The 25,526-nt window shown below is 47.3% G+C and overlaps 2 protein-coding genes across 2 annotated transcripts; one reads left to right on the top strand and one right to left on the bottom strand.

The window, feature by feature from the left end:
• Positions 1-10,584: 10,584 nt before the first annotated feature.
• PATE1 (prostate and testis expressed 1) lies at positions 10,585-12,888 on the top strand. Its single transcript, XM_016204279.2, has 4 exons — positions 10,585-10,636; positions 10,919-10,950; positions 11,886-12,057; positions 12,755-12,888. Exons 1-4 carry the CDS (start codon positions 10,585-10,587, stop codon positions 12,886-12,888), a joined length of 390 nt encoding a protein of 129 aa, XP_016059765.2.
• A 5,390-nt stretch (positions 12,889-18,278) lies between these two features.
• On the bottom strand, positions 18,279-19,573 carry PATE2 (prostate and testis expressed 2). Its single transcript, XM_016204237.2, has 4 exons — positions 19,522-19,573; positions 19,355-19,378; positions 18,770-18,898; positions 18,279-18,415 (listed from the first exon to the last, which is right to left on the bottom strand). The coding sequence occupies exons 1-4, from the start codon at positions 19,571-19,573 to the stop codon at positions 18,279-18,281; spliced, it is 342 nt and encodes a 113-aa protein (XP_016059723.2).
• Positions 19,574-25,526: the final 5,953 nt, after the last annotated feature.

The following is a 25,526-nucleotide window of genomic DNA, read 5'->3' as shown; positions in this document are numbered from 1 at the left end:
GAACCTTGTGTCAAAGTCCCATATACTGAAAGAATAAATGGACATCATCTGATGGGAAGCTTTCCAGGCTTTAAGGGTATATTGGAGGAGGTATTTAAGGTCATACTTTTCCCTTAAAGTCCTTGGCCCTCTCACTGTCCTAACCCCTCTTGGTCTCAGCCCATTCAACCCTGGGATCAAACTTTATGTCTATTTTCCACAGATCCAGAGACATTATGCATGGTCTGCAAAAATTTAAGGCATGGTCATTGTTTGGTGGGCAAGGGCAATTGCACCATGGAACAAGGCCCTGGATGCAGAACCAGAGATTTCTTCATTTTCTATGAGAAAGGTAATGAACTTGAGCCAGGCTCTCTTGTCGTGAGCAGACCTCTGACTTTAGACACTGGGCAGGGGCTCTCCAGTCCGAGGAAGCCCTTGCTGAGATGGGATTGTGTCTGAAGTCTGGAGACGGTGCAGTTGGGGAAGGTCCTCTTACTTGAGTTCTAAGCATTGTCCTCTGGCACTGAATATGAATTCCTTTCTTCCAGGTGGGTGGACCTACAACCACACTGAATTGGACTGCTCAGATAGTTGTATACCTTTAAATTATTTTCTTGGGGCCCTGAAGATTTCAATCTTCTGTTGCAAAGGTCAAGATTTCTGTAATAGATATCAGGGAATAGGAAAGGAATACAAGCTTTAGAAACAAGAAATTCTTCATTAGGGTGACGTCCACTCGCCCTCTCCTGCCCCCGGCGCCTCTGGTCCTATCTCCCTCCACACGTGCTCCTGAAGAGCGTGCAGGGCCCTGCTCTCTCCTCCACATTCTCCTCGTCACTTTCTCTTGGCCACCGGCTCCTTCCCTATGACACAAAACACTCTTAATCCACCCTTGTTTCAGGCCTCTGCTTCATGCGCATCTGCCAGTCACCATCAGCCTTCCTCGCCTTGCATTTCCCGGTCTCTCACCATCACTGCATTTCTCTGGCTGCCTTCCTTCTACTCCTTCCAACCTAGAAGTGACTGGAATGTGCCCAGAAAGGGGGTGGGTTCCTTTCACACACCAGGAGTTTGAGGGTCAGTGGAAAGCTCAGGGAAATGCGTCCAACTGGTAGATGGACAGAGAGGCCTCAAAGTCCAAGAATGTTCTAGGGCCTGAAGCACAAAGATGGGATCATCAGCTTTAGATGCTACATACAAACTTGGGATCTACTGAAAGTTCACCTTATGAGACCTAGAGAGGTTGTCCCATGGGAGAGGAAGTTGAACAGGGGTGGATGAATCATAGGTACTAGAGAGACCCAGCATAAAAAAGTGGGTGACAGTCACTGTCCAGGAAGATTCATGGGCGATGGTCACAGAAGCCACATTACAGTGTATTGGGAAATGGCTGGACCATGACAGGAGGAAGTAGTGAGTATGGGCAACTCTTCCAAGAAGTTTGGGAAGAAGTGAGAAAGTGACAGAGTATTTTTTTGTGAGAAGAGTGAGTTTAGTATGTTTTTAGGCAAAGAAAGATTTATTTCTTCTTCGTGTTTTACATTTGTTTAATGGAAAAATCTCATTGTAACTGTAGCAATGTATATTTCTTTCTCCTTTTATGTAATATTTTCTGCTCATTTTGTCAATATCTTTGTTTTTCTTTTTCCTTTCCATCTCTTGTCCTTAGCCCTTTATCTTTTCCTTTGCTGTTTGCTATGGGAAAATGGAGACTATTTGTATTTGTGTTACTTATTGACTATTTTCCTCTCATAATTTAAAACAAATGAATGGGACATGTTACCATTTTCTTGAAAAGACTAACAAAATAAATGAAATTCATTTTCTGTGTGTTTTATTTAGGTGTGTTTTTCAGTCATAAGAAAAATTGTCTAAAAACCTACCTTTTTTAGAATATCAAATTTAAATATATCTTATAGATTTTTACCTATATATTTGAACTGAGATGGGAGGTACAAGGGAAATCAGGTAGGATTAGTCATTGTGGGAGGCTTGGCATTGAATGCTGGAAGGTAGCAACAACCCCATCAAGACCGAAGCCAATCAAACCCAAATATTCCAGTGTATTTAAGCTGGGTGTACTTGTTATATCTCATCTCATCAGAAAGACCTATGGATGGGTCACGGTCACGGTGGCAGGATGTCTAATACGGACAAAAAGACAAACAAAAGTGTCGGCAAGAATGTGGTGACATCAGAACCCTTGGCCGCTGCTGCCAGAAATGTAAAACGGTGCAGCCAAGGGCATGATTGTTCTTTAAAACTTTAAAAGCAGGATTGCCATGTGATGCAGCAATTCCCCTTCCGCGTGTATATCCACAAGAACTGAAAGCGGGGTCTCAATTAGCTATTTGCACGCCCTTGCTTGTGGCAGCGTTATTTACAGTAGCCAAAGTGCGTGAGCAGCCCAAGCGCGCACCAGCCAGTGAATGGGAAAGTAGAGCCTGGTGTGCACATAGAAAGAAATATCACTGAGCCTTAAAGGGGAAGAAATCCCTGACACATGGCACAACATGGGTGACACTTAAGAACATTATGCTGAGTGAAACGAAACCGTCTCCAAAATACAAATGCCATGTAATTCCCCTTCCATGAGGGTGCTGGGGAGTCAAGCTCACAGCAGCGGGAAGTAGGGTGGTGGTTGCCAGGCCCTTGGGAGAGGAGGGAAGGGGCAGTTGGTATTGAACCGGTGCAGAGCTTTAGCTTGGGGAGGTGAAGGATTTCCGGAGGCCTGCTTCACCACGATGTGGATATACTTAACCCTACTGAACTGTGCACTTAGAAACGGTTAAGGTAGTAACATTTATTTATGATTGGCCATAATTAAAGATTTGAAAAGCAGAAGAGGAAATGAAAGAAACATGTCTACACTTCATAAAAATAAAAATAAAAGCAAAACAAAAACCCAAAGAAGTCCTGCATTTTATTACTCCCTCCCCACCTCGATAATGATCAGTGGACAATCTGTGCCTATTGGCCCCCTATGTGTATCCTTTGGTAAAATATTATGCAGACTGTCTGCCCATTTTTAAATGGAGTTGTTTTCTCTTTTGAGGCTAAGTTGTGTGAGTTTTTATATATTTTTGCTGTTAAGCCCTTCCTAGGAGTTATTGTTTCATAGGCCAGAGGTTCTGCTTGAGAGGATCTGGAAATGTGGAGGGGGGAGGGCTAAACAGCAACGGGAGTGTACTTACTGTCACTGAATTGTACGCTTAAGGTGGTTAAAATAGTAAATTTGTCATTTATGTCTTACCACAATTTAAACAATAACCGACATCCTCTTGGTTTTCTGTTGTTTCCGCGTAGAATTCTCTTCGATTTTGGATTTAAATAGTAACATGACTGTGGATTATAATGCTGTTATTTCCTATCGGGCAGTTAACATGCTCCAGTCCCTGTGTAAAGTGATATGTTTCTATCTTTCACCTTCACAAATGCCACACGAGGACGTTTCAACAGCCCAGTTTGCAGCGGAGAAAACGAAGGCTCAGGAAGCTTAGAGAATGTTCCCGAAGTGATACGTGACTGAGAGCCCAGGTCCATCCGGGTGGGAAGCCTGTGTCCGACTTTCCTGCTCCTGGTTTTCTTATGGCTGAGTCATTTCATGCCACTGCTGGGACCCGGACAGGGCCTGGGCGAGGAACCCGCAAGGGGCCTGCAGGCTGAGGCAGCCTTAGGAGTGGAGAGCGCTGGGTATATGGAGCCTCTTAGCTCGGTTTAGCTCATCCCAGGCAGATAATACCTGGGTGACATTGGGCGAGTGATTCCACCTCTAAGTTTCAGATTCCTCATCTGTAAACAGAACTATCATACAAGCTAAAGAAGATAAATTTGCCTGGTAAGTAGGAAAAGTAGCAGCAGCTTCCACTCTTCATCCCTGTGTTCCAGGCACCATCAGGGAGCTCATTATATATCCCGTCTTTTTTCACTGTCACATGATCATATAAAGGAGGTTTGTTATTTCTACGGTACAGGAGAGACACTTAGCATCAGAGTGGCTGAGGGTCTGCCCAGAGTCTTGCAGCCAGCAAGTGGCAGGGCGCTACCACCTGCCTGGGGCTGCTGGGAGCCAAAGCTTGTTCTCTCCACCGAGGCTCTGACTTCAACAGGCCACACAGTTAAGAGGACCCAGGGGTGAGGGAGGCAGGGGTGAGCTTGACAGCAGAGTTCTGGGCAGAGTTGGGAAAGGAGACCTGGGCCAAAGTTAGGAGTCCAGGGCCACTGGATGGAAGGCGATGAAGGCGATGGGAGCCATGGCTGGACCACAGTTCCCGTGGTGAGGGTGTGACTCACAGGCCGCTGGTTGCTAGGCAAGCACGGAGGTGTAGAGTAGGGGTGCGGGCAGATGCCTCTGTGTGCATCCCAGCTCTGCCACTTACCTGCTCTGCACACTACAGAGTTAATTAACCTCTCTGACCCCCAATTCCTTCATCTGTGAAGATGGAAATAATAATCTCCCTACTGCATTGGAAGGTTTATGAAATGATCGGTAAGTGTCCAACCCAGCATTTGGCACATAGGTGATAAGAAACATCAAACAGCCCAGCTGGTGTGGCTCAGTGGTTGAGCGTCAACCTATGAACCAGGAGATGGCGGTTCGATTCCCAGTCAGGGCACATGCCCGGGTTGCAGCCTCGATCCCCAGCAGGGGGCGTGCAGGAGGCAGCCGATCAATGACTCTCTCTCATCACTGATGTTTCTGTCTCTCCTTCTCCCTTCCTCTCTCTGAGATCAATAAAATTTTTAAAAAAAAAGAAACGTCAAACACCTGTGCTTAATATGCACCTAAAAGCTATCGACTCACTTCAGCTTCATATCAAGGGTGTAAAGTAGGAGGTGGCTGTGGTGCAGAGCAGCTAAGTAATTGCCCAAGGTCCTTAGGGCTGGGGGGACGGAGTGGTGGGACTCAAACTCAGGTAACCTGGCAATCTCCTTCAGAATATGTGCTTTTTAATACTTAAGTCATGCAGTGGCCGGAGAAACTTTCTTCCCACTGCCCTCATCCCACCCAGCCCAAGAAGGCAGAGGGCCCCCCGTGGAAATCCAGGCCCCGTCTGTCAGGTCCTCTTTGTTTCTGGGACCTCCCCAGGCCTAGAATGTCAGGGGCCTGATGGGATTTCAGATCCTATACATTTGAGAGATGACATGAAATGACTTGGGGACCTTTGCCAGAACGTTCTCTGCCCAGTGTCCCTTCTTCCTTGAAGGGTCCACCATGGAAACAGCCTGTGCACAAGCTGCCCTGCATCTGGTCTTATTGTTCATGAGAGTTGTTATTATCATTCATCCAGGGCCCCCAGGTGTCGCAGTGCAGCCTTGCCCACTGTCTCACCTAGACTTGGGGTATGGTCCCCGCCAGAAGAGCAGAACCAGACTGCCAGGCCTGGTGGGCCTGACTTGGCCCAGGCCCATCTCCAAGTTGCACCGCAGTCCTTCCTCGCCCTCAGGTTGTTTCTCTTGGGCCTCTGGGCTCTCGAGACAGCGGTGGAGCTGAGGGTGCCGGCTTTCCTGCATGCTGATGCTTGTTTATGAAGGTTGGGCAGGGCACGACCAGGACGAGGTCCCTGCAGGTCAGTCGAATTGGGAGATCTCTTCTGGGATGACATCCAGTGGCAAATCCTTTACTGCCAAGCTGTTGCAGTAGGTTTCGTTACAGCAGGAGAACACGTGTTTCTTCCTGTTGGTGATGCGGATATATTCCACACACCTTTTGGGGCAGCCCAGGATGGAATATCGGTAGACGTATTCTGAAGAGGGTAAGAAAATAACAGAGACGCCCAAGTTAGACTTGGGATGTGATGGGGTATGTGGCTGAGTGGGCAGTCCCTCCCTTCCCTCCTGTCCCCTCAGGCAGAGCCTGAGACTCGAAGACCCTTCCACAGAAGGGACAGTCTCCTTCCAGGGCGACCCATTCCCGCCCCCAACACCCACATGCGTTTGCAGCTAAGGAGCTGTAACAGTTATACTTTATCAGGGATGCAGTCACTGGACGTCAGAGATGGATGGGTTTGGAGGCCATCCATCGAAGCTCAATCATTGCACAGATGAGAAATCTGAACTCAGAGAAGGATACCCGAGACCATCAGCTGCGTTCATGCCAGAGCTGGTGGGACTGAAGAATTCTGACTCCAGATCTAAGGCTCTTTTTGTGTGTTTGTTTTTGCCAGGCCAAATCACAAAATGCAACCTCCCACCCCTCCTTTCTCTCCTGCCCTCACCCACCTCCAGTATAATGTTGATCGTATACTTCTGTGGTCTGGCACGCGAAGTCAGGATATCTGGATTGACAGGAACCTAAATTCTTTTTGCAGGTCTTGCCAACAAACTCATCGCAGGAGGTGCAGAGTGGAAATCTTGTAGGATCTGGACATTAGAACCATGGGGTGAGACCAAGGGATGCCAAATAGTTAGGGCAAGAGAAGAGGGCTGCCACGGCAGGGGAGGGGATTGAGGCCAGGACGCTGGGCTTGCCAGGCTTCTCTCATCCCACCTCTGGGGCCTCTCCCTGCGCAGCCCAGATCTGTTTCAAGGAACCTGGTTTTAGGAGTCATGGGGTTACCAGGAAGCACTCTCCCTTCTTTCTTTTCAGGCTCAGCCTGTGTCTGTGGCTTCTGAAGGGGACCCTGAAATAGGCATTGTATGGCTGGTAGAGGTAGGTAAGCTTGTCTGAGAGAGAAGACTCGGGAGGCAGAGGGGGGAGGGCAGAGGAGGGCCTCTATTCCAAGTTACTTATCAAGACCTGGGTCTTAGTTGAGAGCATATGTATTTTGCTCTCTAACTTGCCCCCCAATGATTCTTTATCAGCCCTTCCCCTCCCATCACTCAGGGGTTACATTTGGTGAAGCTACTGAACAGCAGGCACAGCAGGGGCCCGGAAAGAGTTTCCACAGCAGGGAAGGGAATTTGCAGCAGCCAAAGGCTCAGGGGTCTGGACCCAGCCAACACTGTCCCTGAAGCTTCTGCTCCTCCTCGTCAGGACTTTCTAGGACATTACTCCCTGTCCCCTCGCCCTGCTCACTTTGGCTCCCTTCTGAGGGACTCACCGTCTGTGGAAGGCCAGCACAGAACCAGAAGGGCTCCTAAAAGCAGGAGGAACAGGAGCCAGTCCATATATGTTGGGAAAGGGGGATGTGGCAGGAAACCAAGCTCCAGGGAGGGCTGAGTAATGTGCACTAGACAGGATGTGGGGCGGAGATGGAGCCCCACTTTCCTCCCTGCCTCCTGCTCTGCCAGTTGCACCCTGAGCTATAAAAGGTGCATTTCCTTTACTTGTAGTGGGAGGCCCCCACCTCTAAGACAGTGGGTGTTGTGCTTCCTCTCTCCATTCCAGAGCCCACGCGGGGCCCCGACCAAGACATTTGCATAAGGAAGAGGTGACTAAAGAGAAAAAGGACAGTTTCTGACTAAGGCAAAAAAAGAGTCTCTAGGTTAATTTCACTCAAAAATATGTACTATAGAATGACAGGAATTCAAAAGGCCAAAATGCTAACACCCAGGAAGACTAAAAGCATCAACATTGAAGCCCAGGGGCTTTTTGGTGCACCCCTGGCCTCTCCTTTTAGCTATTATAATCTTTTAAGCAGCGAGCTATCATTTGTCCTCAGATTGACTCTATAGCTCACACGTGGATTTGGAAATGTCAGTCAAGTGGCTTTCACAGCTCAAGGGAGCAGCGGACGACTGATTCTGCCCTCCTCCCGTGGCTCCAGTGAGCAGCTGTGGCTGCAAGTCGGTGCCCTGCCTTCTTGTGGACACTCGGGTGGTAGTTCTGCTGTGGCCGGACAAGCCCCTCAGTGTGAGCAGCGGGGCAATCACGCTGCTTCCAGCTCAGGGTGGCTGGGGTGGCTGATTCCTCGGTTCGCTCTGAGGGAGGCCTTTGAGGAAAACTCGGAGACATTGACCCTCGACTGTTGTCTCTTTGGGGCATTGATCTACCCACTTTACAGGGTTTGAAGTGGAGGCTCGGAAAGGTTAAATGATTTGCCAAGGTCACAATGCTAAGAAACAGAGCTGAGGCTTCAACTTGGCCTGTCACCAGAGCTTATGCAGCTTTTCTTTTTTTTAAAAAATTTCAACAATTTAGAGGTATAATGGGCAAAACTATAAAATATTTAAAGTATACATCATGGTGATGTGATATACGCATACATTGTGACAGGATCTCTCCCCCACACCCATCACCTGCCCGGCCAGCGTGACTCAGAGGTTGAGCATCGATCTAGGATCCAGGAGATCACGGTTCGATTCCCGGTCAGGGCTCATGCCCGGGTTGCGTGCAGGCTCGATCCCCAGTAGGGGGCATGCAGGAGGCAGCCGGTCAATGACAACTCTGTCATCATTGATGTTTCTGTCTCTCTCTCCCCCTCCCTTCCTCTCTGAAATCAATAAAGATATTTAAAAACAACAACAAAACAACCACACCCATCACCTGACATTGTGCTAAGTAAAAGAAGATAGAGAAAGGCAAATACTTCATGGTCTCTATCACCTATGCAGAATCTAAAACGACAACAGTCACACTCATTGAAACAAGGAACAGAAAAGTGGTTGCCAGGGACTGGTGGTGAGAGAAGTAGGAAGAGGCTGGTGTAAGGGCACAAACTTTCAGCCATAAGGTGAGTAAGGTCTGAGGATATAAGGCACGGCATGGTGACTATAGTTGATGACCCTGTATTGCGTAATTGGAATTTTGGCTCATTCATGAAGTCTGAAGCTAGAGAGTCCTGGGTACTCCAGGGGACTCATCGCAGTGCCTTAGGACATGTGCCCCCGACTTCTGTTTGGGGGAGGAATTATTCCGGGATGAAGGGGGGTGTGGAGGTGTCACAAGAGTCTCACTTTCTTATACTTCTGTGGGAACATACATTTTCCGGAAATTTCTAAGACATGGAGAGGAGGCTATGTCCTCTCCCTAACCTTGCATTTTCAACATTTTGGCACATGCTAAGTCTTTGCAATTAGGAGAGCTGGTTTCTTCCTTGAGCATATCCATGTCTTCTAAATGTACTAGCTTCCGCTTCTTCCCCACCCACCTCCGAGCAGTGCCCAGAGCCCCAGTGCTCCTTTCTAGTCAGTCCTCCTTGTTCCCTTCCTCACCTGACTAAGCTTTCCACCTTTCATTTGCTGCCCATCTGGACCTTAATGGTGAGAAACGATCTCCGCTCAAGGCCCAAGAAGGAGATGTTCTGTTCCCCTAATCCCATGGGCTGGTCCCAGGCTGTTCTTGGAACAATGGTTCCAGGCCTCCTCCTCTTGACTTTAATTTTTTTTTTTAAACCTTCACCCGAGGATATTTTTTCCATTGCTTTTCAGAGAGAGCGGAAGGGAGAAAGAGAGAGAGAAACATCGATATGAGAGAAACACATCAAGAGAGACACACTGGTTGCCTCCCACATGCGCACCTACACACACGCAGGAAATAACAGGGGGGAGTCTGCTGCAACGAACAGGTCAGGGACAGTCTCTCTGAACACAAAGAGATTATTTCTATAATCTGACATATGTAAGGTTATTTTTACAATTATGACATATGTAAAAATATGCCATAAACTCAGCAATACAGAGGGCTGTGTGCCACCTCGGGAGGGCTAATGGAAAACTCAGAATAACGTATTGGATATGGCTGCTCTTAGAACCCACTGGCTCGGTCCCTGCATGGGCCCTTTACATTCAGCCACCTCCCCCGCTGAACGCATAGTCACTCTCAGAGCTGAGCTAAAGCCCACTAATACCTGGCCGGACGTCCAGTGGGAAGGACCAGCTTACCTCCCTCCAGGAGAAATAGTCCCCAACTTCTATCCTCTAACAAAAGTCTAAGTGTTGCCCTGGCCAGTGTTGCTCAGCGGTTAGAGCGCCGGCCCATCTACAGAAGGGGCTGAGTCCTGGCCGAGGGCAGGTGCTTGGGTTGCAGGTTTGATCCACGGCCCCTATCGGGGAGCATGTGGGAGGCAGCCAATCGATGTGTCTCTCACATCAGCCTCTCTCTCTCTCTCTCTCTCTTTCTCTCTCTCTCTCAAAATCATTGCAAAAAAAATATCCTTGAATGAAGATTAACAACAAGAGTCTGAGTTTCAACCACTGGGAATTCCAAGGCCGGGAAGCAGTTTCTTCCTGAGCTCTCATCTCCTACCCCCGGGGTGACTGACAGTGGGGGGCTACACCACCCGGAGAGTCCTGTCAATGCCTCTGAGCCTAACCTGTCATCTTCCCCATTCTAGGGGGCCCAGCCTTTGCGCATTTGCAGGCACGTGCTCTGTGCTTGAATGGGCACCTTGGGAGGATGGCACCGAGCCCCACCTGCCCAGCGGTTCGCCCTGTGCTCTCCCGCAGTGTGGTGTCATGAGAAGACCGTGGAACTTGGCCTCAAACAGCCTGAGTGACAGGACTGGCATAAGTCAGGTCCAGGATTTACCCCGCCAGTCCCTCTCCCCGCAATTTGCCAAGAGGAGAAATGACAGCACCCCCGGCTTCCCTAGGAGCAGGAGAGTCTCTGAAGGACTCCCACAGTGTCCCCGCCCCTAGCCCTTCCCCGGGAAGGCCGACCTGGCAGATGCATAAGTAGGCACGTGCAGCGTCCCGCCCTGACCTCTCTCTGCCTCCAAAATGGGCAGGGCCCTGCTGCTGGGGCTCCCCTTGCTGCTGGGCGGCTTTAGAGGTGAGCCCCTGGGGTTGACGGCGGGAGGGAAGTGGGAAGGATCCTGAAACGGGTCAGGGTTCCCACACAGAGGCCCTCTTAGGGGGCCCCTGTGGCGACAGACACTGTCATTCCAATGCCACGCCTTCCACCAGTGTCCCTGGGGTCTCACCAAAGCTGCAGCGCCCCCCTTACAGGGGAAAACTGGTGCATTATAAGGAATTGAGAGAATGCTCACAGAAGCTGTGAGGTGGGGCTTGTTCAAATGAGGTCTACAGGGGTGTATCTTTTTCCCCCCAACAGTACTCTCCGGGTCATTTTCAAACAGAGATGATGTGGGTGAGTAGAAATGGATCAGTGGTGCGGGAGGGGGAAGGAGGGGACAGATGAGAGGGGCGGGGCAGACATTGGGGGTCGAAAGACCCTGGATTTCAATACCAGGTGACTCTTCCAGCAGGATGGGGCTGGGGAAAGAGCTGGCTTTAAGTATTGACCACATAACAGGAACAGCAGTTGAAAGGCTTAGGGCGAGTCAATAAAGGGCAAGTAGAAAGGGAAACGTTCCAGGCACCCGCTGGCCAAATCCAAAGTGCAACTGCTTAATGACTTTCCAATGCTCTTCCCCATTGCCAGGCTCCAGACAGGTAGGTAAAAGCCACGTGGGGTCCATTAAAAAGAAGTGAATGAAGCACAGAAAAACCCCAAAACCAAAAGTGTACTTACCCATCTCCGTCTGGCCTGTGTTGCCTCCTGTTAGAAGCCGAGAGGCCCTGTCCAGCTGGAGAGAATTAAGGGGAGGGGGAAGGCACAGAGGCGCCATGAGATAGGTACTCAGGCTTTGGAAGGACAGAAATGGCTTAGGGTGGCCCCAGGTGAAGAGCACAGAGTGAACCCCGTGCGTTACAAGGATTAAAAGGGTCTTAAGCCGGGGTAAGGCAAAAGGGCAGATTTGTTTCATGTTTTCTCTCTCTTTGCCAGCACAGCCAACCGCAACTACATAGTTTTTGATAAAGAACATGTTGCTGGTGAGTATGAAGGGGACCTGAGCTGATGATCTGTCTTCATTTTGTTCCTCTTTTCCTTTCTTTCCCCTCCCATTTTGCCCCCCCCCCGCCCCCCAGACTAAAACTCTTGAGACCATAAGCCCCGGTCCCTCTCTTGGCTCAGCCTATGTTAATAGAGGCAGGTGCCCATGCTTAATGGGTTTCTGGCCAAACCCTCCAGGCTTGGAGCAGAATTCCAGCCTGAAAGGGGAGGTGAGTCCTCTCAGGGCATGCGAGATCTGCTCTCACTTCCGTTTCTCTACTCTGTGGTCCAAATTATAGATATTATTCAGTGCAGGATGTGCCACATGCAGTTTCCAGGAGAGCAATGTTCCAAAGGCAGGGGGATATGCATTGCAGCCCTGGACGAGGCTTGCATGGTTGGGACGGTTGTCACAAGTAAGTTGTGGGTTGGGGGAAGCAAGAAGGGGCGGAGGAAGGAGACAGGGACACGTCGGTGAGATTGAAAGGGAGGGGGCCTGCCTTTACTGCGGGAGGCCTCAGCCCTGGAGTGGCCGGTATCTCTACGCCCATCACAGGGCATAATGCAAATAGATGAGGGTGATTATGAAGGGACCCAGTCTTTCGAGAAGCCTGAAGAAAACAGAGGAGAGGCAACTGGCCGGAGAACAGCTGGGTATGGGGCGGGGAGGGCGGCTCTGTGTCTTTGTCCCTGCCTGCAATTCCTTGTGGGTGGTTTTCAGCTGTGGAAATAGAGGGGCCGCGGGCAGCAACAGAGACAGGCTTAAGTGGCCCCTTGATGGCTCAGATTGAACCTCATGTCTCTCTTTACCTACCCTCTCTTCTGAGTGATCCCTTGGCATTTACAGTTCTTGCTTTAACCAGTGCTGATTCCCAGGGGAAACCTCCAGCTTTGGCAACCCCGGGGTAGCTGCTATCCGACTCTCCCCGCCTCCAATCATTTTTTTTCTCACTCCTCTAGCATTGCCTTTCGCCTGGGAAGCCCCTAACTTGCAGCAGCTCCCAGTTCTTCACGTCTGAATAACAGAGCCTTAGGCTCCGTGAGGCTGTTTTTCTGGCAGGGGTTTGTTTCTCTGCAGGGGCCTCTTTGCTGAGGGATCCCCCCCTTCTGCAGGTGAGGGCATGCTCCAGTTCAGCTTCCTGGGCTGCCTGAAGAAGTGCGCCAATGTGGACCACATACAGTGGAACGAGTTCCAGGTGAACTTCAGGTGCTGCAGGTCTTACGACTTCTGCAACGAAGTCCTCTAGGCCCTGCCGGCCCTGCCGTGGCATCTCTAGGCAACACTGTTGCCACGGCCTCTTCATAATGCCTTCCTAAATAAACACGTTCCAACTTGCAAACACACGGCCCTGCGTTGTGCACGTGGAAGGAAACGCTCTCTCCTTTTTCAGATTCTCTGTCTTGGCCCCTTGGAGGGGGCAGCAGGAGAGCAGGGTCGATAGGCCCCGCGGGCCGATGCCAGCGCTTTCCCCGAATACCTGAGCTGCCTCGAGGAGGAAGGCGGCGCCGGGGCAGTTCTTGCCTGGTTTCTCCCCTTTCTTCTCTGGCAGTCTATTTTCATATTTTTTAACGTGTTTTTTTTTCTTCCTGTTGGTATTTCCCTTGCTATTCTGCTCCAATCAAAGCGCATAACCCTGGCCTCGTGCAGAGGGGGGCGGCAAAGCGGGAGATGGCCCGAGTCATCCTAAGTTTTGTTCGTGAGCGTCATTCCCAGAGCGGGCAGAAGGCGATAAGGTAGGGTGACATTTGGGCCAGAGCCCTGATGAGAGAAAGATCTTCTGTGTTCTAGAAGGAGACCGTTGCCCTGGCCTGTTTGGCTCAGTGGTTAGAGTGTCAGCCCTTGGACTGAAGGGTCCGGGGTTCGATTCCTCGGTTGCAGGCCCAGGTCGGGGTGCGTGCAGGAGGCAACCAATTAATGTGTCTCTCTCACATCGATGTTTCTCTCTCTCTTTCTCCTTCCCCTCCCATCCCCCTTCCACTCTTTATGAAAAGAAATAGAAAAAATATCCTCGGGTAAGGATTTAAAAGATATATATATAAGGAGGCTGTTTTTGAGGTTGGGGGTTGGAAAAGAGAAAGAGGCATCTATGGGATTCAAGAAATAGTGCTTGTACACTGTTTCCTGGCAAACGCACAGGAAGGCATCCACCCTGAAGCAGGGAAGAGCCGCAGGAAGCTGCCAGGGAGGTGAGGCCAGAAGCAGCCCACAAACATTGCCATGCCCGAAGCACAGCAGAGGAAGCTGAGATCTGTGGGATCTGAGGAAGCCACGTGGGCCGGGCCACTAGACATCTCAGCAGTAACCTCTCTGGAGAGCTGTCCCCATGGCCAGATGCTTCTCCCCACCCCCCACCTCCATCTCACACACACTCGGGCCTCTACTATGTCTGGTTCTAGCACCTTGGGGGAAAAAGTGGGAGTTGAAAAGAATTAGTTACAAGGATTGAAACTGATTCTTAACAAAATGGTAGGATGGGGCCTGGAAGGGGTGATTAAATGGTATTATTAAAACAGCATAAAGAAAGTTACATTTCTTTCATACTTATATTGTGTCTTCTTCTTTCTCTCTTCTCCAGACCCTTCCTTAATTTCTTCAGCATTTATTTAAAACATCCTATGTTTCAGGCACCGTTAGTCCCTACCACACGGCAGTCATGATTCCCATTCCTATCCTCATCAAATTAAAAACAAGATGAAAATGTATGTACAGACATAATTAAACATGCAAGCTGAAATAAAAATCATAGCCCAGCCGGGCGTGGCTCAGCGGTTGAGTGTCGACCTAGGATCCAGGCGATCGGGGTTCGATTCCCAGTCAGGGCACATGCCCGGGTTGCGGGCTGGGCAGCCGATCAATGACTCTCTCATCATTGATGTTTCTGTCTCTCTCTCCCCCCCTCCTTTCCTCTCTCTGAAATCAATAAAGATATATTTAAAAAAAAAAAGAAAGAAAGAAAAATCATAAAAAAGAAACTAGTGCAAGCGAGTTCCTGAAGAGTGCCTGCAGGTGTAACCTGCCCAGGAGGCACGGAAAGGCCAGGCGACAATGTGCGTTGAGCGTAAGCATCGGGCCGATCCCACAGGGAGTGCTGGAGCGAAACTGGCACCGCAGACTTAACCCATCTCGAGGCAAGGGGATCATGATGGGCATCGATCAGTCATTTTCTGTGCTACCCTCAAAGGCAGGCATTTCTAGGTGAAGTGGCTCCTCCGGTCCAGAGAGAAGTCTCAGGAGAAGGGTGCTGCTCTAAGCTAATAGTGTTACTGTGGAGCCAGCTCAAATGGCCTTATCCTGTCAGATGGGGTGCTGAGCTGCTTTTCGGGGACAGCTGACCAGGACCGTGAGTCATGCAGCCGAAGCTTGTGCAGAGGAGAGACCTTTGGCTTCCAGCTGCACCAGGAACCAAGGTCCATTTCCCGCCCTGGCAAGACACCAAAAAGACCAGGACATAACCAGAACCTGAACACAGGAACCCTTTCAGCAGCCAAGGGTTTGCTGTCCAGGAAGGTCCAGTGTTGACGTCCTTTACTTTCAATGGCCAAGGTCCAAGGTCCTCCAGTGAACACCTGCCCCACCAACACATCCGCACATCTGTTCCCCTTAACCCCCAACATCCCTTAGTCTAGCCCAGCGAGCAAGACGGGTTTGAGGCACTGTTAGAGCTCTCATTGTCTTGGTAGGTTCCTTCTGGATCAATAAACTTTCCTGACTCCACACTCTGATTTTTGGCCTTTCGCCCTCTAGGCCTCAGGCTTCAAGGGCAGCAGATACAAATTGCCAAGTAATTTCCAGGTCACTCTTTGGTCCCCAGACCCATGTTTCTATCTGTTGGGGGCACTGCACCATATAATGGCCATTGGTTTAATGTTCTTTGGTCTGAGGAGTAGCTCATGTTCGAATCTGAGTCAAGGATTGTCACTCTCCATGGGTCGGTTGAAAGCAGGATGCTGTTCATTCGTTCTTGTTTTCTTTTGATTGGACACATCAAGCACTACCCTTGCGAGATGCCCAAACACTTCGACCCTAGGAGTACCATGTTTTATTGCTTCTCTCCGTAAGGCCTTTGGGCCAGGCTCCCGTGGCTACCATCTCGTCTGGCTGTCCCCTGTGGTAACTGTGCCCACGTTGTATCTGATGACTAAGCGATGACACCTAGGCTTTGTTAGCCAGCGATCCTGTCGTCCCATGATTAGGGGACCGATTCTGTAACAGCACCTCCTACCACTGGGCTGGCTTTGTGAACCTAACAATGTTCATTTAAAATATATTGGTATCTTTTCATGGTTTGACAGCTCGTTTCTTTTTATCACCAAATAGTATTGTGAATAGAATGTGCTTGTTAGCTGCCTGTGTATCTCTGTAGAAATGTCTGTTAAAGTCCTTGCCTTATTTTGAAAGTTGGTGTGTTTTTTTCTTTTTTTTTTGTTGAGGTGTAGAAGTTCTTTATATATTCAGGATATAAAACCCTCCTCAGGTCTATGATTTGAAAATATTTACTACTATTCTGTGGGTTGTCTTTTCACTTTTCTTGGTGATGGCCTTTGAGACACAGCAGTTTTTCATTTGGGTCATGCTCAGTGTATCTGTTTTTTTGTCCTTTGTTCCTTGTGGTTTGCGTATCAAACATAAGAATTTTTTTCTAAATCCAAAGCCATGAAGATTTACCCCTGTTTTCTGTTAAGAGTTTTGTAGCCTTTGCTCTTACATTTAGGCCTTGGACTTTTTTTCTTCCTATTTGGTGTGAAGTGAGCATTATGGATTAAATGTTTGTGCCTCCCCCCAATTCATATGTTGAAATTTTAACCCCCAATGTGATGGTATTAGGAGGTGGGACTTTGAAAGGGCATGAGGTCCTGAGCATGGATCACTCATGAATAGCATTAATACTTTCTTAAAAGAGACTTCGGATATTTTCTTAACTCACATAGTAATTGTCATTTTTACCTACTTTGCTGCAAGTTCATGTTTTCATTGCTATATAGTATTCACATATGTGAATATATACAGTTTACCCACTTTACTCTTGGTGAGATATTGTGCTTATTTCAAGTTTCAGTTTGTTACCAGGAATGTGGGTTTGACTCTTCGTATCCATTTTTTTTGGTGCACACGCGTGTCTCTGTTGGGTATATATCTAGGAGTCAAATCGCTCGTCATAAGCTACGCGTTCAGCTGTGGTAGGCACTGCTGAAAGCAGTTGTACCAATTTCCTCGCTTACCAGCAGTGTAGAAGAGTCTTACCATTCTAGATATTATAACACTTGGTAATGTCAGTATTGAAAATTATAGTCATGACACTGGAAAGAAGAGCAAGCTTGGAGCTACCCCAAAGTTGCCAACCCCAGGGAACTATCACTATTCAACATGTGTGTGTGCTCCCTGAAAAGCCCTATTGGCAAATTTTGTTTTAATTTGATGCTGTGCACCATGATGTCACTGTGCTTTTCATTTGCATTTACTTGAGGACTAATGAGATTAAGCATCTTTACCACATTTATTAAACATCTGGGTAGTCTCAAAAAGGAAAAAAGAGATACCGGATCTGTCAGCACCTTGATCTTCGACTTCCCAGCCTCCAGGACACCGAGGAGGACATGTGTATAGTTTAAGCCACCCAGTCTACGGCGTTGTTGCCACAGGAGCCCAAACAGACTAAGACAGCCAGGTTCCAACTTTATTCTTTTGCATGTGGCTATCCAGTGAACATAATAATTTTCTTATGCAGCAATAATAACTGGAAAGCTGTGTGATACTTGTCAAGTCACCCAATTAGCTCAACCGCTGAGCCACGCCCGGCCAGGCTTTTCTTTCATTCTTATGAAAAGAAACTGAGTGGCCATCCTTGCTCCAGGTCTCCATTCTCAAGTCAGTTCCTAGTTCAATCATGTGCTGTAGCTACCTGGCTACCTGGCTGGCCAGGGCCATCAGAACCCCACCCAAACCAAACTGTCTCTCAAATCTTAGTTTCCACAAACTGAAATGCCCTTCACGTTTTCCTGGATGCTTTATCCCTACGCCTGCCCAGGTTTCCTAGCTCGATTCCTGCTCCCTGCCCGCCCTACCCCCACCTCACCCCCCCACTCTCTACCCCCCCACCAAAGAGCTCCATCAGAGAAAGGTGTGGCTCGTGTTGCCAGCAAATTGGGCAGCTGGAGTTAGTCTTCTTCTATGTCTAAAACCCAAGAGCAAAAGGAGAGGGCCTGGAGGTGTCGGGCTACCCCAAAGAATCCCAACCCAGAGGACTGGGCATAAACAACGATTAAAATACCGTCCCAGAATTCTCAGTACTAGCTTGGGATTATTTTGACCCAACTCTTTGCACGTCCCTACAGGAGGTGATAATTTAAAAAATTTAAAACCCAACCCTATTTATGGCATCACCATCATGAGGAAACCCAAACCCCCTGCCAGATGCGAGCGACAGAGATTTGCAAAAATTCAGTGTATTGCTCCATAATTAATGAGACTCAGTTACCCTCCACTGTCTCATCTCATGACAGCTCCTTTTTTCACTCCCAGCTGGCTTTCTCGCCCTCTACCATTGTTAGACAAGGGGAGCAAAATACAGGTTTTGGGGGAAGAAATAAAGGGGATGGTGAGTTGGAGAAGAAGCCGGAATCCAGGAGAGATGCAGAGCTAGGATCCCTGAGGGATGTTGCAATAACTATCATGTTTGCAACAGATTAACTCTGTCTTCTTCTGAAAACCCAAGAAGTTGACGTCCTCACAGTTGGTCATACACGACAGTATTGAATAATAGTATAAACTCCGCCCTGAGGAGGGGAGAGGGAGGGAATGCAGCTGTAAGGACTAGCTTTCCTCCTGCCGTGCTCCCAGGAACCACCTCTCTCCTGAGCCTCACTAATTTCCCCCTAGGCCCAAATCAGCCTCAAGGCTGGGCCCACCCGTTACTGACCCAGATCATGGATTTCATTCCCTAACCAGCGAGGCCCATCGGCTTCCTCGTGGCTCCTGTCGTCTTAAGGAAAAGTGCATCTTTGCCATGCCCTCTGGAGAGTCACCCCATCCTAGCCCATCCCACCCGCTCACACACTCCGAGGGCCACGGGGCAGCCTCATTTCTGGGGGGGGGGGGGTCTTTCTCGGCCACTCTGTCCCCCACGCTACCTCTTTTCGTAAGTAAGTAAATGTTCTCAATAGCACAGGACTGTTGGTGCGTCAGCTGGCAGTGCTTCATGCTGGTATAGCAGATCCCAAGGTGAAAGTTTTTACATTTATGACACAGTATTGTTTTCTCTGCCAGACACAGAAAGAGGTGCTTAGAGAATCTCCTCCGGAGAAGGTTCTCCAGGCCTGGAAGCTTCTCGGCAGGGATTTACTGAAACCTAGTGGCTCCCACTCTTTCTCAGGCCATTGAATTCTTTGATAATCTCTCGAAAGGCAGCACGGACAGACGTCAATCAAATGTTGGATATGACTTCCAAAGGTCGGAGTTCCTGTAAAATTGATCTACCGACCCCCAAGGATTTAGCCCCGTGTCGACCCAAAATCTAGATGATTTTTGTCCAGTAAAAAGGGCAAGGGAGTCACAAAGGGGATTTTAGCTTTCTTACTGGAAGGTCTGGAAGAAGAGAAAACTCCTAGGATTCTACAGTAAGGATGTACTCCAGCCCTCTCTGAGGATGGAGGGGAGGTTTACTTCTAAAAATGTCACAAATGACCTGTTACCGAGGACGTGAGGCATGGTCATACCTGTCAGATACTCCCGAAGTGCACCTGTGAAAAGAAGAAAAGTCTTCCTTGTCACGATCTCCCATAAATCTGCCAAAGCCCCAAAGCCAATTTTGGAAATTTCTCTTCCCCCAGCATCTGCTTATCTCTTAACCAACAACCAGCTGCCCTGTGTCCCCAGGACTTACCGTTATTGGTGCAGAACAGAGAGACGATCACCAGCAAAAACAGGGTGACCATCCTGGGACTCGGGTCATGTGCGGTTTCCTGAGGAACCTGCTGGTTGATTTCCTTCAGTGATCTGTCCTTTGGCTGTTCATCTAAATGATATAATTATAAAAGTTCAGGGACTGATAGTACTTCGATGTTCCAAGAACCAAACCACCCACTGGAGTCTCACTACCCCCAAGGCATCTATTTTAAAATTCTCTCCAACGATGAGCCAACATACGCCTGTTGTGTTCATGGTTGTAGAGCTAAGCCTTGAGCTATGCAATCGAGTCCAATTTCTCTTTCACGTTTTAACCTCCCAGGTGTATCAGGACAGCATTTGGACACCTTGTTCCTTTTGGCTCTTTTCACTAACCTGGCCACTCTCTTCAGAATCATCTCAGATTTTTAATTTAATTTAATTTTTGTGTCTCACCTAGACGGAGGCACCAGAAAATAAGCTCAGGATTCCAGGTGTAGTCTGAATGTAGGGGAGGCCCTGGGGGTGCCCCTTCTGTGGTGCAGGGAAGGGAAGTTTCAGGAAAAAGGTGAGCGGAGGGGAAACTTGTCTGGTGTGCTTTCAGGTGATTGATTTTGTAATTAAATAATTACGAAACACATACCAAATGCCAATATCACAGGGAGAGAAGGTAAGCGAACCAGGGCACAAGTCAGCGGTCTCACAGACGTTAGCGCCTAGTTTTAGGGACCGCAAGGACACCAAGCAAGGCTGTCTGTGAGGGCCGAGGCGAGGGACATTCCGATTTGACTGCCTAACCAGGGAAGGCTTCCCTGAAAAAGAGATGACTGGGCAGGACTTTTTAGGCTGATAATATGTTAGTTAAAAGCAGTGAGTAGGGCCCTGGCCAATGTGGCTCAGTTGGTTGGGCGTCGTCCCATGTACCGGAAGGTTGCCGGTTCGATTCCTGATCAGGGCAGATGCTGGGGTTTCGGGCTTGATCCCCAGTAGGGGTGTGCAGGAGGCAGATAATTGACGTTTCTCTCTCACATTGATGCTTCTCTCTCTCCCTTACTCTCCCTAAAATCAATAAAAACATACTTAAGAAAAAAGGAGGGTCAGGCACCCAAAAGAACAGCCTATGTCAAAGACCAGAGAGATGTCAGAAAACCTGACACACTGTGATGAGAGCAGGCCCTGTGGTTGCAGTGACATGGGTAAGCAAGAAATTAAGGCGCAAAGGTGTGTCTCGTTGGAGGTGGTGGCCTGTGGGGACCACGCATTGGCCTTGCTGCTGAGATTACTGTGTCCTATCATGCAGGACGGACTTTCTCACTAGCTGACTGTACATATCTATCTGGTCACGTGCTTGACTCCTCCACGGGAACACAGCAAGGGCTCTGTTTTACTTACCACGTCTCACCCAGCATCTGGAAGCTGGAAACATAGGAGACACCCAATAAATATCTGTGCAACAAGAGGTTAATGACTTTTCCACATGCTCTCATGCGCCCTTCCAGTCCATTTTCCACATAGCAACCAGGTTATCAGATTGATCTTTTGGGAACTAAAGTAAGGATGTGAAATGAGGCTCTTTCTAGCTAGAGTCCCAAGAGAGTAGATGGCAAGTATTTTTACATTTCAAAGTGGACTGTTGTGCTGCTTATGGAGATTTGGAGGGAAAAATAAATGAAAGCCAGTTTGAATATCCTGGGCCTCTTGCCCATCTTGATTTTGGCGATGATTTCACAATTATGAACATGCCAAATATTATTATACTGCGTAGTTTAAATTAGTGCAGTTTTTGGATGTCAATTATATCTCAATAAAGCTATAAGATTTTAAAAATAAAATTTAAACGTATTTTTAAATCATCATTGAAGAACAGATAGACATTGTGTGCCTCTAGATATGATACAAAGAAGAACACAATATCACCCATGCAGTGTTTCAGCCTAGAGTGGACCATCTACACCTAGTCACGAGGGATCATCAAACATACTGAAAATGATGAACCCTGCATTTTAAAAGAGGGAGGTCTGTATTCTTTATTATATATATATCTCACATATAATATATAACATATGTAATGCATATATATTATTATACATACTATTATACATATATTACAATATACATGTATATTTTATATATGTATACATGTGAGTGTATATATACAGATATATATATATATTAATGCCATGAAAGACAAGGACAAGCTGCAGAAATAGTCCAGTTTATGAAGCTAAAGAGACATGACCACTAAATGCAATTCCTGACACTAGTCTGGTTCTTGTACTCAGCAGGGTGGAGGGAAAATACTATATAGAAAATTATTGGGTCAAATGACAAAATAGAATGGCAGTGATAGACTAGATGAAAGTACTTATCAATGCTAAATTTACCAAAGTTGATAACTGTTACTGTGGTTGTGTGAATGTCTCTATTCTTAGAAAATAAATGCTAAAATATTTTTAAGATGTCTAAAGCAATGATGCATGCAAGTTACCCAGAATGGCTCAGAAAGTTGGGGAAGGAGACAGCAGAGAGGGGGCTGGGAGTGAGAGAGAGAGAAAATACAAGCAACTGCTGAAGCAAGTCGGATTCAGAGTTAACAGTATGTGAATCTGGGTAATGGAGAAATGGTGTTTTTTGTGTTAATTTTATTTTTGCAACTTTTCCCGTAGGTTTGAAATCACTTCAAAATTACCAAAGTAAAAAATAATTTAAAAAACTCCATTAGGAGCACGTGTTTTGTCCTAAGATAAATGAACGAATCTTTGGTTATCCTACAACATTTGAGATACAATTTAAATTGGAAATACATAAAATATAAAATATCATGATCCCTCGACTCAGCTTTAATGCTTTCAAGATAGAAATGACTTCCAAACGATTTCTGGAGCATTTCCAGACTATCACAGATTTTTTTCTTTCAAATAAATTGACAAAAAAACTTTGTATTTCAATTCCATTCTGATATAGAAGCTTCCTTAGCACTTAAAATTTTGTAAGGAGAAAAAGGAGAGATGTTAGTAAGGGTACAAACTTCCAGTTAGAAGATGAGAAGGTTCTGGAAGTTTAATGGACAGCGAGCATGGTGGTTATAGATAAGGACCCCGTACTATGGATTGGAACCTTGCCAAGAGAGTAGACCTTACATGTTTTTACCACGAAAAAGAAACGGTAATTATGGGATGTAACAGAAGTGTTGGCTAACGCAATGGTGGCAATCAGAGTGTGATATGTACGTATATTCAATTAACACATTGTACACTTAAAGTTATATCTATAGTTATATCTAAAGTTATATCTATCTATATGTCAATTATTTCAGCGTAAAGTCAGGGTGGGGGGGTGGAAGAAAAATATTTGCAAAGACGTGGGCCTCTACCCTCTTCTTGAGTACTGGCAATTTTGCCAAGAAAGTTTTGATTGTTCAGTAGCACCTTAACAATAAGTTCAGGGTTTTGAATTGAAACATTTATCGCATTCAGATAGTTAAAAGTATCTTTCAGGTAAGCCCAGGCCATGAATCAAGTCCTCCCTTTCAACATGTTTCACAAAGAGAGAGAGAGAGAGAGAGAGAGAGAGGAACTTCTTTTATCAGAATAGGTACTAAGGCTGGTCCCTTTGAAAGTCAGAGAACTCCTACATGAGAGAGAAGGCTTTCTTATCCCCCACAAAAATATGTTTTAAATGTGATGATTTAGAAACCTGGTTCAGATAATGTTGATTTTTCAGACAATGACAGAACTCCTTCCAGGGATGTGTGAAAGAGTTTTCGCTGTCAGGCGTGTCTGCTGCAGAGCGAGTGAATGGCCAGGACGTGAAGACTTTCTCACTAAATTAGGTAAACTTTCTCACTAAAGTAGCTAAACCAGGTGGGCACCACCCATCAGAGGAACTCCACGTTTGAAAAGAGAAAAGAAGCTTTTGTCTCTGTCCAAGTGTTGTCTGATCAAATCATTTTTTACCATGGCTCAAAAGTCATTGACTTTCACAGTTTCCAAAAGAGACTCGTGATGTAAGAATTCCTCGACGGCTTCGCCTCGCAGAGCAAGCAGGACCCAAAGGCAAGGCAGAGCTGTCTGCATTGAAAGATGCCTTTCATTTCATTTTGTTTTGTGCGTCAGCTTATTTTGTTCATTGGGTTCCACATATGAATGATGTCATATGGTACTTGTCTTTCTCTGCCTGGCTTATTTCACTTAGCACCGTACTCTCTAGGTCCCTCCATGCTGTCGCAATGGGTAAAAAGTTCCATGAACAGTCTCGAAAAAGGTTTCTGGAAATTTTTGTTATCCATTGTGAGTTTTCATCTGAAGCATCCTATTAAGAGCAAAACTGTGAACGAAGCCTGAATTTTAGTGACACTGATCTGTGCTTGAACTTCCACTGTGCTCTTTGCTAGACACGTCGCCACCAGGGTGTTGTGAGGTCTCCATGAGATTCCCTAAGTGGAATTAGCCAGCCTTCTAGGTGGCACATGACAAGCACTAGATAAATGTTGGTTTTGTTCTTTACTGCTCTTCCCACCAGCAATCAGACGTGTGAGGGGATAGATGTGAACTCCAGGTGATTTTCTTGGGCCCCACAAGCAGGTATCCCCCCATCAGATTTTTCAAAGGATCTCCATCTCTCACTCTAGTCTCTATACACACTCTGGTAAGCAATTGCTGCCCCCTGGGAACCCAGGAACAAAGCAGCCTGACCCTGACTCTATGCCAAGCTCCATTCCCCCAAAACAAGATAACATTTGGAAGCTCAAATTAAGAGGTTGCTCATCTGTGGTATCACCAAGATCTCAGTCACCCACCCTAGAGCCAAGAGAGACCATGACCACAAGCACACGATGTTCTGCCTTCATCTCCATGGAGCAGGGCAAACGGCATCTATGCTGAGTGACAGCCTTCTTGGCACGGGAGCGCATTAATTTGGGTGCCTCACTGAGTCTGCCTCAGTGGGATCGTGGACACTGGTATCATGTGAGACCGATACCTTCATTCGTTCACTTCATTCACTCATGCAGTCGTCATATGTTCAGCACATTGCCATGTGCTAAGCCGAGTGCTAGGTCAGAATAACAGAACTTTGCACCCATCCTCATGACTTACATCACAGAACCACAGAACGTAAAAGTTGTAAATGATCATAAAAGTGGTCGAAATCTCACATCACAGATAAATGGCTTGGTAAAGACTCCATGGGTTGCGTTATAATCAGCCACAGGTCTCTCAGGAAAATGCTATTTCTATTATATCGCACTGCCTCTGTTAATAGGTTCTAATACCTACTCTCTCCTACTCCATGCTGAATGAAGAAAGAAATTGTTTTTAAGAGAAACTTTGATGGAGGATTTACTGTGGGTGAATGAAGAGTAGGTCAGAGGACCCCAACGCTTGGATGGAGTTGCAAAATTTCATAATCCCAACTGGAAATAATCCAGTAGAAAAGAGACTCAAAACTCAATGGGCCTTTCAGGAAGCATCTGCCATGGGGAACCTTGAAGGAAGAAGGGAAACTGCAAACCCACTGCAGCTGAACCTAGAATGGCTGCTTCCTTGGCTGTGGTTCTAGAGCCACTGTCTTTAAACAGACAAAGCAGAGAAAACAGGTAACAGATGAAACACCCTGATAACCTTGTAAACCCAAGCACCAAAGCCTCAGGGGTTTGCCTTTTCGATAAACCTTTGGAAAGTCCTGAAAAATTCCACCCAGTGTGTAACATCCTCACTGGAAATACAGCAGAGGAGAGAAAAGGCTTCGCAGTCTTTCTCTTCATTCTAGAATCAATTCTTTTCAGAACCAATCCCCTCTTGTCTAAGGCTCCTGGCTCTCTTCCTGGGCAAGGATGATTGTAAATTTTGTGGCATTTGAGCTAAGACCTTATATAGCGCAGTCTGTGTCCGATGTCTCAAAATGTCAGACTTGATATGTTTTATCGAACACATTGTTCCTGCAGCTAAAGAACCTGCCATTGAATCAGTTCAGTATGGAAGGTCCTTAGGATCTCTAGCCAAA

The sequence above is a fragment of the Miniopterus natalensis genome, chromosome 20 (genome assembly GCF_054644295.1).
Source record: "Miniopterus natalensis isolate mMinNat1 chromosome 20, mMinNat1.hap1, whole genome shotgun sequence".
In the NCBI taxonomy this organism is placed as follows: Eukaryota; Metazoa; Chordata; class Mammalia; order Chiroptera; family Miniopteridae; genus Miniopterus; species Miniopterus natalensis.
This window is presented reverse-complemented; position numbering and strand designations above follow the sequence as displayed.

Coding starts and splice junctions, on each gene's coding strand:
- PATE1 (XM_016204279.2), top strand. CDS start 10,585: ATGGGCAGGGCCCTGCTGCTGGGGCTCCCCTTGCTGCTGGGCGGCTTT. Junction 10,637..10,918: donor GCTGCTGGGCGGCTTTAGAG/GTGAGCCCCTGG, acceptor TCCCCCCAACAG/TACTCTCCGGGTCATTTTCA. Junction 12,058..12,754: donor GGTTGGGACGGTTGTCACAA/GTAAGTTGTGGG, acceptor CCCCTTCTGCAG/GTGAGGGCATGCTCCAGTTC.
- PATE2 (XM_016204237.2), bottom strand. CDS start 19,573: ATGGTCACCCTGTTTTTGCTGGTGATCGTCTCTCTGTTCTGCACCAAT. Junction 18,899..19,354: donor ACTTCGGGAGTATCTGACAG/GTATGACCATGC, acceptor TGTGTCTGGCAG/AGAAAACAATACTGTGTCAT. Junction 18,416..18,769: donor TTACTTACTTACGAAAAGAG/GTAGCGTGGGGG, acceptor TCCCCTCCTCAG/GGCGGAGTTTATACTATTAT.